Source organism: Bubalus bubalis, chromosome 14, assembly GCF_019923935.1.
Source record: "Bubalus bubalis isolate 160015118507 breed Murrah chromosome 14, NDDB_SH_1, whole genome shotgun sequence".
Lineage (NCBI taxonomy): Eukaryota > Metazoa > Chordata > Mammalia > Artiodactyla > Bovidae > Bubalus > Bubalus bubalis.
This window is the reverse complement of record NC_059170.1, coordinates 29,360,125-29,371,488: the sequence shown is the minus strand read 5'-3', so window position 1 is coordinate 29,371,488 and position 11,364 is coordinate 29,360,125. Positions and strand designations below refer to the sequence as shown.

At 59.5% G+C, this 11,364-nt stretch overlaps 1 protein-coding gene across 6 annotated transcripts; it reads right to left on the bottom strand.

Moving 5' to 3' along the window:
- Positions 1–14: 14 nt before the first annotated feature.
- Positions 15–10,352, bottom strand: ARFGAP1 (ADP ribosylation factor GTPase activating protein 1). 6 transcript variants are annotated; one of them, XM_006040491.4, is made up of 14 exons: positions 10,188–10,351; positions 7,402–7,465; positions 7,091–7,200; positions 6,806–6,977; positions 6,245–6,345; positions 5,770–5,856; positions 5,370–5,466; positions 4,611–4,667; positions 4,101–4,133; positions 3,386–3,415; positions 2,679–2,735; positions 2,139–2,198; positions 1,531–1,607; positions 15–630 (listed from the first exon to the last, which is right to left on the bottom strand). In XM_006040491.4, exons 2-14 carry the CDS (start codon positions 7,459–7,461, stop codon positions 288–290), a joined length of 1,284 nt encoding a protein of 427 aa, XP_006040553.2. In that variant the 5' UTR covers positions 7,462–7,465; positions 10,188–10,351; the 3' UTR covers positions 15–287. The 6 variants fall into 6 exon arrangements, with proteins under 6 accessions (XP_006040553.2, XP_006040556.2, XP_006040557.2 ...); XM_006040494.4 differs by lacking the exon at positions 2,139–2,198 and having other exon boundaries at positions 10,188–10,352; XM_006040495.4 differs by lacking the exon at positions 2,139–2,198 and having other exon boundaries at positions 1,531–1,601; positions 10,188–10,352.
- Between the last annotated feature and the right edge of the window lie 1,012 nt (positions 10,353–11,364).

The window sequence follows — 11,364 nt, the reverse complement described above, 5'->3', positions numbered from 1 at the left end:
GCCTCGAGCACGTGTGGCCGCGTGCAACACTGGGAGAGCATTTATTACTGAGCTCTCTGGGGAGGGGCTGGGTGTGCTGGCCCTGCAGTAGCAGGGAGCCCTGCCTGCGACAGCACCTGGCTTGGGTCCCCCGGAAAGCGAGCTCAGGGGCACAGAAATGCCCCCACTCCCACAGGCACGTGGCTCTTGGGTCTCGGCTGAGGCCGTCTTCTTGCACGTCCGGCGTTTCTTGGGTGGAATGGAAAGAGGGAGGAGGCGGAGTGGCCACTGCACCTGGCCTCGGGCCCCTACCAGTCCTGGTTGTCCCAGCCGTCGTCCACCGTGGGTGGTGGCGTGGCCTTCTTGGCGACCTTGGCCCGGCCCTCCCCGCCACCCCCCCAGGCCTCCCCACCGTCGCTGTTGTCGCTGATCCTATTGTTGGACGCGGACGCAGAGCCCGAGCCCCACACATCCCAGCTGTCCGAGCTCCTCTTGTCGGCTGAGGCGTCCGCACATGTCCAGCTGTCGCTGCTTGGGGACCGGTGGGCCCTGGCAGGGTCGGTGCTCCCAAAGGACTCCCAGAAGCTCTGGTCGAGGGTGTTCTGGGAGTTGTCCCCACCGCTGTTCTGGTAGCTTGGGCCCTCTGGGGGTCTGGGACAGACAGGGCTCTCTGAGCTCCCAGAACCGGAAGGTCACCAGGGAAGCCCCAAGCCACCTGGCCTCCCCTCAGCCTCTCCCTAGCTAAGTCCAAGCTCCAACCCAGAGTCCTGGTCCACGCCCCTCAGGGTCCTGGAGCCATTGTTCTCCTCGAGGGCAGAGGACGCCCAGCCTCGGGGGGCTCCATCATGGAGTTGAGGCCGTGGAATCTAATGGAAGGACTCAGGCCACTTGCCACCAGAGCCCACCCTCCGTCAGTCCCACCCACATGGAGGATGTTTCAGAGGAAAATGTAAAATACTACTTTCCTGCAACAAATAACGGGAAGGAAACTCAGAGACTTGACCCTTTTCTGTACTGTGGAACCAGCTCAGGATGAGAATTCCTCACCCAACCGCAACCTCACCACTGAACATGTCCAGCAGCACTGGGAGGAAGCAACTGGTCCATGAGCAGGCAGACCAACAGCACCTGCCTTGGCAGAGTGGCTGCCACTCTGGGCCGGGCATAAGCTCATCCATCAGAGCCCCAGGGTCCCGTCTGAGTCAGAGGAGGAGAAAGCTGGCCCACTTGGCTCCCAGCAGGAAGGCCTGGGCAGAGCCCTGAGCACTGGAGACCCCAAGGAGGTGGGTTAAAGTCCAGCGGCCCTTCCTCTCCCTCAGCCTGTCCCACAAGGGCAAGGCTGAGACCACCCCCATCACCTGGGCATCAGTAGCTCCCGAGGTAGAAGGCAGGGCTTCAGAGTAAGAGGCTGAGGGACCGACATGCCTCTTTGCACCTCCAGGGCTCCAGGGGTTTCTGATCGTCACCCAAGACCCTGGGGGAGATGCCCTGCCTCTGATATCTGGGGGAGATCTCAGAAGGAAGCCCACTTCAGGAATGGACACAGCATACCTGTCTGATGAACCCTCTGCTCTCCCAGAAAAAAAAGTAGTGACGTCCCGCCAGCCCCGGCTGCCAACTCCCTGGACCTGGAAGAGAGCGGAAGACAGCTCAGCCGGGCTCTGCTGGGAGCATGCAGTGTCCAAAGACCAGGGTGAAGATTAGAAATGCAGTGACACCGCCAAACTCAGGCCAGTTTACTGGACAGGATCGGATGGGGACGGCAGGATGCCTGCCGTGTGGGCACGAGAAGCTACGGCCGGGAGAGCCTGAGGAGAGGCTCTGGGCCAGGAAGCAGGACGAATGCGCCCCCACCCACAGCGCCAGGCGGAGAGGCAGGCCACCCACAGCACACTCACCAGGAAGGTTGGCCGCAGCAAGAAAAGAATGAAAGAAAATAGCAACAGGTTAGTGGCTGGGACCGGCGCTCGTCCAGAAGTTTCCATGTTCTTCAGGCTGTCGGCACCGGAGCGTCTGCCTGACCCTCCTTGGTCCTACAGGCCCTTTGGGCCAAGAAGAGATGCGCATGAAGCGCTGGCCCTCCCTGCTCTCGGTTCCGGGTGCCTTGGAACATGGAGACGCTTCCAGCCGAGCCCGCATGTTAGGCGGGGCTGCCCTACCTTGGACGCCAACTCAGAGAACCCACTGGACACATCATCAAAAATCTTCCCCTCCTTCACCTGGCAGATGGGAACAGCGTCGTCACAGCCCAGCAGACGCCCACTGCCTGCACTAAAGGCTGCCGCCCACCAGCACCGGCTCCAGGGGCTCTGTCTCTGCGCTGTCCCCTCCCCAGAAGCAAAAGGGAGGGCCGGCTGACCACCCTGCAGCCCAGGCCAGTCTCACTGGACCCCCACCCCTGGTGTTCTCTGCGTCGCCCCCTACCTCCCACACAGGCTGGCACTGCCCTGCCCTGCCCACCCCATGTTCCTCTTGCCTGTCTGGGCCTCCAGGGCAAGTGGCAGGATGCACGCCCAGCCACGCAGGAGCAGGGTGCAAGGCCAGGCTGTGCTGAGCCCAGGACGAGGGCCCACAGGCACCAGGCCCCCAGGGACACCAGGGAGTCTGAGGACCCAAACAGCTCCCAGGAGCAACTGCCCCTCGAACGAGGGCCCATGGAACTGAACCCAGCTGAACACCAGGAGTTCTCCCCACGTTACCTTCTCCTGGGCGGGTTTGAGGACACTCTCATTCAGACTGTGGCCCAACTCCGAAGCCTGTTAGAAGGAAAGACACGATGAAGAAAAGTTGTGTGCGTGTTGTGGCATGTTCTCTTCAGGATGGCGAACTCTGCCCGTGGAGGGAAGGTGGCTGGCAATGCCTAGCCACCAGCACACGACGCTCCTGGCTGTCGTGGAGGCTGGGCACTGCTGTCCTGGCCTTTGGGCTCCTGAAGAGCCCCTGTCGTCCCTCATACAGACAAGTGTACCCCCAGTCCCATCTGCCCCCCAGGGACCCCCAAGGGAGCTCAGACAGAAGGGATGGAGCTGGGGGTGGGGGGAGGCCAGGCCAGGCCAGCGGCTCAGGTCGGGAGCAGGCAGGACAATGGGGAGACGACCACAGTGTGGGGCCCTCGCCAGTAGGACTGGACTCTTTCAGATTATTTGGCTGAAGATAATTAAACCACACCACGAAAAACTCCCTGTAGACCACAGGGTACCCCGGCCTATTGGTACCCTATGGCAGCCCTGAGCTCTGGATCCCATGCCTCCTGCCTGTGACACGGATGCTCAAATGGGAGCCCATCAAGTTGGGGAGCAGCTCTGAGTGTGAGCGCATGGAAGCACCAACATGCAGGCTGTAGTGCAGGCGCGTGCCGGATACATGGGGGGTAAGGGGGCATGCACAAGCACAGATGGGGCCTTACCAGCTCTGGCTGCTGCTTGGAACCCCAGAACTTTACCCAGACAGCGTGGGGAGACAGGGGTGGGGGAAGAGAGAGAGCAAGGCGGTAGGCGCCACAGTCGCGACAACCAGGACAGGGTCCCACGGGCACCGCACCCTCTCTAGACCCAGCCCCTCCTACCTGACCCTCCCAGGATGACAGGAGCAGGCGGGGTGGAAGTCAAGTGAAAGGGGGGCTTAGAGACGTCCCTGAGTGGGGCTGGGGGAGCTCAGCCCTCAGGGTGGGAGGGGCCCACATGGCTCGGAGGCTCCTCCGCCGGCCCCCAAAGCCATTACCCCAAGTTCTGAACCCAGCCCAGGGCCAGACACCACGCGGAGACCACCAGGACTGCGAGCCAAGGTTTGAAAACAAGACACACCGGGCCCTGACACGACCACAGGAAGAGAGGACACTAACAGAGATAAGGAACGCTGTATCCTTGGGACAAAACCCCCATGCCCAGGGGGTGCTGGGTCTCCCGCCTGCAGCTGCCCAGATCCAGCGCAGGGCCTCCTTCCCCACAAGGCCAAGGTGGAGTGGCCTCCACCTCCCAAACCCACAGGCGCCTGAAGTGACACGCAGACGCGGGAGCCTGAGAGACAATTCTGTGCAGGCCTGTGGGCGTCTGACACAGGGCACACGGAGGTCACCCAGCCTAGAAGCCCCACAGTGCCAACGCAAAGGCTTCCTCTGGTACCTTCTGACTTGCTTGGGACCCGAACTTTGTCGCCTGGAAGGAAGCACAGAGGGTTTTCTGGTGAGCTGCCCGACACTGGCTGCTGGAGCTGTGCATCTGCAGGGCCTGGGTGCCCAGGCCCATTTCCTGATGGCCACGAGGACTGGCACTCACGCCACAGTGGCTCTCAGGCCCCACAAAGCTGCCCTCTACTCCTGCTCCCCCAGGAGCTAAACCATCAGGGTAGGGTAGGGGCGCCCAGGGCAAGGGAGCAGGCCCGACGCCGACCTTTGTGCTCTGGACACAGGGCCCCCAGCTGGGGTGGGGCCTTGTCCAGCGGGCTCTGCTGTTCACTGCTGAGCACAACTGGCCATACTTCTCACCTCTCCCCAGCACCCTGGGTGCTCTCAGAGTCCCTGGCAGAGGGGCCACTCACAGAAACCCCCGTGGGGCAGACAAACTTGTGGCTGGAGCCCCGTCAGGACCCCTGGCTGCCTGGCCTGTGGTGTTGCAGCACAGCCTGGTACTTACACCCTCCTTGGCCGCTGAGGCGAACCTGCTGGCTCCGGTAGCAAAGCTGCTCCAGCCCTGCAAGGAAGCCACACACAAGCCATGTGGCAGCTCCACATGCAGACACAGGACAGCATCCTTCGCACCCATGCTCCATGGGAAAGACACAGCCAGGGGCCCCAGAAGCAGCTCAGGTCCACTCCCCAGAGACAGGCCTTCCCACCAGGCCGCAGGGGTCATGAAACTTGTTCTGAGTCCAAGGTCATTTCCCCTGAGCCTCCACAACAGAAGCCAGTCATTTGGATTAAACCCCCACTGAGCCTGTGCCTCCTGGGGAGATGCGGAGGGACCCTCATGAGGAGCTGACAAAAGACGCTCAGCTGGGGATAGGATGAAAGGGACACAGGGCCACAAACTTCACACCCTGGGAGGCGCTTCTGAAAAACAGGCCAGGCTGACGGCCCCTTCTTCCCTGGAGCAGACTCAGCCCAGAACCCATGCAACAGGGCGGCCCTGCCAGGAGGGGCAGCCAGGCAGGCTCCACTCAGAGCCCGAGGTCTCCAGGGAAAACATGCCTTGTTAAACCTGGGGCACATGTCTTATATGTTGTAGCCAAAGTAAATGAAAGACAAAACACAAGTGGGATTAAACCCCGTAAGCCCAGCTTTAAGGTGTGAGGTCAGTGAAGGAAAGGGGAGTAGGCCACTGCAATCCTAGGGTGGCTAGTCTCCAGGAGGCCCTGGGGCGTCGGGGCGGGGGGAACTGGGACGGCATCCTCACCGAGTAGAGGGACGACATGGCGCTGTTGAGGAAGTCGTCTTCCCTCTTTGGAGGCGGCACCGTGTTCCCAAACCCCACGTAACGGTTCTCCTGGGCCCTGGGGGACACAGGCAACAGGCTTGCTGCTCCTGACAGCCACAGGGTGCAGAGGCATCCAGACCCAGATACCGGGTCACTGCCGGAAGTTGGCACACTTGTCCACAGGCCAGGCAGGTTCCAGGGAGGAATCATGTCCTTTCTCTCAGTGGTTTTCTCTCACTCAAGCACCCTCCTGAAGCTGCCACTCAGGACTCCACAGGGCCTGCCAATCTTGCACCCACCGCACACATACGCAACAGCCCCAGCCACTCTCACAGTGCCCCCTGCCCCCAGCCTCCCCTGAGCCCTCCTGAAACCCCACCCTTGATAGGAGCCAAGGTCATCATTCAGCCAGTCTTCAAAAGCCTTGTCCCCAGAGGCAGTGGAGTTCTGCACCTGGCCGGAGGCTCTGCAATGGTGGGTCAAAAGTAAGAGGCCAACAGAGAGTGGGTACATGCCCGCAGGGGTCTCTGGGAGGTGCAGTCACGCCCACCTGCTCATGCCTGGCTCCTCTGAACACTAAGCTCTGAACAGAAGGCAGCTCAAACTTAGGCTCAGTGGCTGAAACTGGTGAGAAGAAGGGGAGGCGTGGCTCTGGGGGGACGGGGATACAGGGGCTCCCTGCTGGCCTGAGCCTGCAGGGGGGCCGCAGGGAAACCAGGGGGACCAAGGCCACAGCAAGCACTGGGCCACAATCTGGAGCCCTTCTGACCAGAATCTCACTACTGAAGAGGGAGGAGGAAGGGGCTGGGCTGAACCCAGCACGGAGCTGGCCAGAAGGCTGGATGAGGAGCTACCGGTGGGCAGAGGACAGCAGTGTCCTGGGCTGAGGCGGAGTCCAGCTCTGGGCGGGCGATAACTCCAGAGACCATTCTTTGCCTTCGGCCAGAGCAGCCACCTGCCAAGGGAACCTGGGTCAGAGAGCAGGGGCCCATCAAGGTGGCCTAAATGCCCTTGACTGCAGTGCACTCCCTGCCCCCCACACAGCCCCTTCGGCTTAACACCACTGGCTGGGGGCTCTGCTGGGCGTGGATGCCAAACGGGCAAGCTCTTGGTCTCTGAGGCCCCCTTTCTACACCCTAAACGATGGGCCTCCCCGGCAGGCATTGAAGTTCTCAGGGGAGCTTTAGCTGCATGCACAGAGGTGTCTGGACACAGTGCTTCCTGGAGTCTGGGAGGAAGCCCATCCTCAGCCCAGTAAACCACAGGCCCCCCAAGTCCTCCAGGTGGGAAGAGCCAAGGCCATGCATGCTGTCTCCATGCGGATGGCACGCGGCCTCCATGTTGTGGTCAGAACCACAGGGGATCTCAGTGCCCGCAGCCGGAGCAGCCTCCACGTGGCGGGCGGCCTGCCTCACCCGGTCCCTGAAGAGGGCAGCAGCCCTGCTGTTGTACTTCTCCTGCAGCGACCAGCAGGGGTCGTAGTCCTCCTGAGACTCCAGGAACTCCCGGAACCGAGCGTTCCCGCCCGCCTTCATTTTCTCCAGCTCCACGTCCTTCCACTTGTCCATCGTGACAGAGCGGACGAAGCTGCACAGCAGAGGGCTGGCCTCGTCACCAATATCGCCCCCTGATTCAGAGCCCGGGGGTGAAAGGGGCCGACCTACATGGGGGCCCACTCCTCCCCACCCCTGCGCACTGACCTGAGGTGAACCCCAAGCCCACGGTGCTTCCCCGAGCACTCCAGGCAGATCCAGATGCCATAGGTCACGCTCACCCACTGTGGGTTGAAGGCGCCACACTCAAAACACACCTGTGGAGGGTGTCCAGGGGCTTGTCCAGAGGCTGAGGCAGGACCCAGGGACCCCCAAGACCCAATGGTAGCCCCAAGAGCAAGAACAGGGAGGCTGGTTATGAGGCCAATGGTGACAGGGAGTGAGGACCCCGAGACCACACACTACCCCAAGAGGTTCCTGAAACCTGAACTGGGTGTCAAGGAAAAGCAGATGCTTACATTGTTTTCATCTTGCGCCCGAACTTCCTTAAGAACTTTCCTGGTTCTTGGGCTGGCCATGGTGCTGAGAAAAACAAGATTTTCACAAGAAAATCAACCGCCAGTGCAAACACGCTACAAGATATAACCTCAAGGAACCCCAAGAAGCTGCTCGGAAGCTGTTAGGGAACAGGACAACTCACTGCAGGCAGCGCGGGGGCCCCTCACTGCAGGAACCTGCTCTCCAAGAGCAAGGAAAAGCCCAAAGCAGTGTGGATGCTGCCAGGCCAATAAAGTGATCATGAGGAGCAATGTGCAGTTACTAGAGGCCACTTACCACGTTGCATCAAGACTGTGTAATTTATGGAATGTCGGTTTCCGGTGAAGCTCCTAGCAAAGGGCTGGGCTTTATAAAATGTGCTCAGAACTGGCTGCTAAATCTCTTTTCCTGCCTTCAGGGCAACATACTGGACTCAGGCTGATGGTACCTGAAGTCAGGGAGCCCCACATTTTCGGTCCCGGCAACGCCCCACCTGCCTCAAGCCGGCACAGGGAGGCTCCAGGCCTGGGGCAGAAGCGGTGGTCCTGACTGACATGGGACGAGGCTGGCCTCCCAGGGGCCATCTGAAGGACTGAGATGACAGAGAGCATGGCCACAGCAGGGCATGGGCAGGGGCCTATGGACCTACAGATCTGTCACAATGCCTCATGGGGACGCTGTGGGAAATAGCAGCCACACAGCCTGGGCTGAAGAGAAAAGCCATCTCTTCACAGATCTCCTAGCTTCGGCCAAGTTCAAGTTCAATGGTGGCCTGTTTAATTCATGACCAGGAAAGTTGATACAGTAAGAATCAAGCCAGGGAGGGAAAGGGTGCCCAGCACAGTGCTGGATGTAAACTAACCCTAACCTGGCCGGGGTCCTGGGACCAGAGTGTGCACACTGTCCCTCCAGCTTCCCCGGCAGGACGTGTCTCGTCGAGGACACATAGGCCACTGTCAGAGACAGAGCCACACGCCTGGGTCGCTAGCAGTGTTTGCAACCTCTGACCTCGCGCCCACTGTCTGAGAGGGGCCTGTTCCTGCCAGCTTCCCTGCCAATGCAACAGCATGAAAACCCAGGAGCATCTTGGTCCGCATCTGCCTGTTACCTTCAGTTACTCCTCAAGGGGACCCGGCTTGTCCCCACAGCCATGCTTCCTGAATCTAGAATGCCAAACACTCACAGGACACAGGCAAACAGAAGTCAGAACTAGGATGAGCCTGCCCTGAATGTGTAATTGTGTAAAAGAAGGCAGAGTGAGGACTGGCAGAATGACAGCGGGGGAAACATGTAAAAGTGAACTCACATGAAAGTGAATGAGGTGGGCTGGATTTAAGAGCAACTGTTTTTTGCATAAGAAGACCCTTTAATTCTGTGAAATCCTAACTTTAATACATGAGAAACAAATACCATCTTTCAAAACCATCAGATCAGATCAGTCGCTCAGTCGTGTCTGACTCTTTGCGACCCCATGAATCGCAGCACGCCAGGCCTCCCTGTCCATCACCAACTCCCGGAGTTCACTCAGACTCAAGTCCATCGAGTCAGTGATGCCATCCAGCCATCTCATCCTCTGTCGTCCCCTTCTCCTCCTGCCCCCAATCCCCCCCAGCATCAGAGTCTTTTCCAATGAGTCAACTCTTCGCATGAGGTGGCCAAAGTTTATCTTGAAAAAGGATCCAAGAACTCCTGCTTTAATACTTGAAATCAAGATGGTAACACACAGCTCTCTGCAAGAGGACGAGGCTTCAGTAAATGGTGAACCAAGACACTTTTTCTCAGCTCATGAGAGAAGCCACTTGTCAGACCCTAGAACACTACTCCCTAAGTGGGAACTTCTTCAAGACCTGAGATTAAAAGGGATGACTTAAGCACACTGTTGGGGCTGTCACCAGCGACAGGGACAAATCATGCTGATCTTTCTCTGAAACCACCTGAGCACTCAAAGCACCTACATGGAAGGACCACCGTTTCTCATTCTAAAGCACTGTTACTTGTGCACTTCTGCAGGGTGGGGAAGGGATGCCAAGGCCAACTTCAACACTACTTATCCCCTGGACCATTATGACAGCCCCATTTGGCACAGAAACCCATGGTGGCTGGACCCTTAAGCTTGCACCAAATGAGCACAATTAACTCTCACATCTGTGGCAGGCGAGAAGCTGTTTAACAGGGCAGATGAGAAACACAGTCCTTCTACTAGAGGTACATAAACTGAGGGAGGATTCCAAAGTCCTCTCTCGGTTTCCTCTCCCTCCAGCAACACCGTCACCCACGGCCAAGGGGTGAATGCCGCTCCCGATGAGACAGGCCTCTTCAACACCGAGAGGAGGATCCTTCCCTCTGAAGAGTGGAAGACCTTTCAGAACTCAGAAAGAGGCCTGACGGGACCCTAAGTCCGGACCACGTCTTGGATCCGAAGGAGGGGATGGGGCAGGGCCGGCTGGCCCTACGGAAGGGGTGCAGGTGAACAAGGGCCCGTGACAGTCTCAGAGGAAAGAAGGTTGGGGATCTGGGGCGCCCTGCAGGGTGGGTGGGGGTCTGGGCGGGGACGGCCGGAGGAGGGGTGCTGCGTTGGGGGGTGGGGACTTGAAGGGGGGCCGTGGACCAGCCCCAGAAGGACTGGGGGAGGGCGAGGTCGGCGCTTCCAAATCCTGTGGATGGCTGCCTCGAGATAGGTGGGGGTCTGGCGGGGGTGGCCACCGGGAGGGGCCGTGGACCAGCCCCAGGGGGAACCAGGACCTCTAGGTCTCGGTCGCGCGCTTACCGGGCAGGGCGCTAGATCCTTTGCGCCTGGTCGCGCTGGGGTTAGGGCGGGGGTCTCGGCGGGGGTCGGGCCAGGGTCTGCCGCGCCGCGAACTGCACAGAGGACGCGCGCCGGCCGCCCACCCGGTCGCCACCCGCTTCCGGCTACGTCGCGCTTCGCAGGGTCTCACGGGAAGCCGGGGGCGGGCCGGCGGGGGCGGGACTTCCGCCCTGCCAGCTGGGCCGGAAGCGCGACCCTCCTCCGTCGCTATAGGGACGCGTCCTCCTCCGGGCTGCTGTGCCAGAGCTGTTGGTCCAGCAGGGACCGCGGTGTCCTGGGGACCGACAGTCACTCTCACCGGCGCTGCCCCGTCAGGATTCAGACGGGATAAAGATGGCCTGCTCAAATTAGGATGACTCATGGGCGTTTACTTACAAGGGGGCTGATTAGGAGAGTGTGAGCAGGTTTAGGGCACCACAGGAATTCTGCGGGAACCCAGTGCTGGAGCAGCAGAGCTGTGACGTCAACAGGCTCCAAGGGGATGGGAGAAGTTCCGACTCTGGAAGGACAGTGTCCTCGGCGCCGCGGCCCCAGAGGCGCTGTCATCTCTGGTTATGGGCATGGCGAGCCCAAGGTGATCCAGTAGGAAAAGATACAGGAGTGAATACCGGCTTCTATGGTCTCTTGCCCTCTGGTCTCCTGATTTTGCCTCCCACTGGCCAAGCTCACAGGTGTAATCTGAGGTAGAGAAGGATGGGGGTGGATGTGGAGAGCAGCTGGAGATGTTGCAAGCAGGCTGCAAAGCAGTGTGAATAGTAGGGTCCCAAGTATGGGAACTATGACTGTAGGAAGAGTAACTGTCCAGACTGGTGATCTCTCTCTGGGTAGTGTAACTGCAAGTGATGTTTGGTTTTGTTTTTACTTTGTGCTTTTTTGTATATCCACACACTCTGCATTGATCTGTGTAATTTTTGGAGTGATCCAGTTGCCTGGTAGCTCAGCTGGTAAAGAATCCACCTGCAATGCAGGAGACCCCGTTTAGATTCCTGGGTCAGGAAGATCCCCTGGAGAAGGGACAGGCTACCCACTCCAGTATTCTTGAGCTTCCCTGGTGGCTCAGATGGTAAAGAATCTGCCTGCAATGCAAGAGACCTGGGTTCCATCCTGGGTGGGGAAGATCCCCTGGAATAGGGCACGG

Excerpts from the sequence above, each read along its gene's own strand:
- ARFGAP1 (XM_006040491.4), bottom strand. The coding sequence starts at position 7,461 with ATGGCCAGCCCAAGAACCAGGAAAGTTCTTAAGGAAGTTCGGGCGCAA. Across the intron at positions 5,467-5,769 it reads GACCTTGGCTCCTATCAAGG|GGCCCAGGAGAACCGTTACG; the intron begins GTGGGGTTTCAG and ends TGTGTCCCCCAG. Across the intron at positions 4,134-4,610 it reads CCTCAGCGGCCAAGGAGGGT|GCGACAAAGTTCGGGTCCCA; the intron begins GTAAGTACCAGG and ends GCTTCCTTCCAG.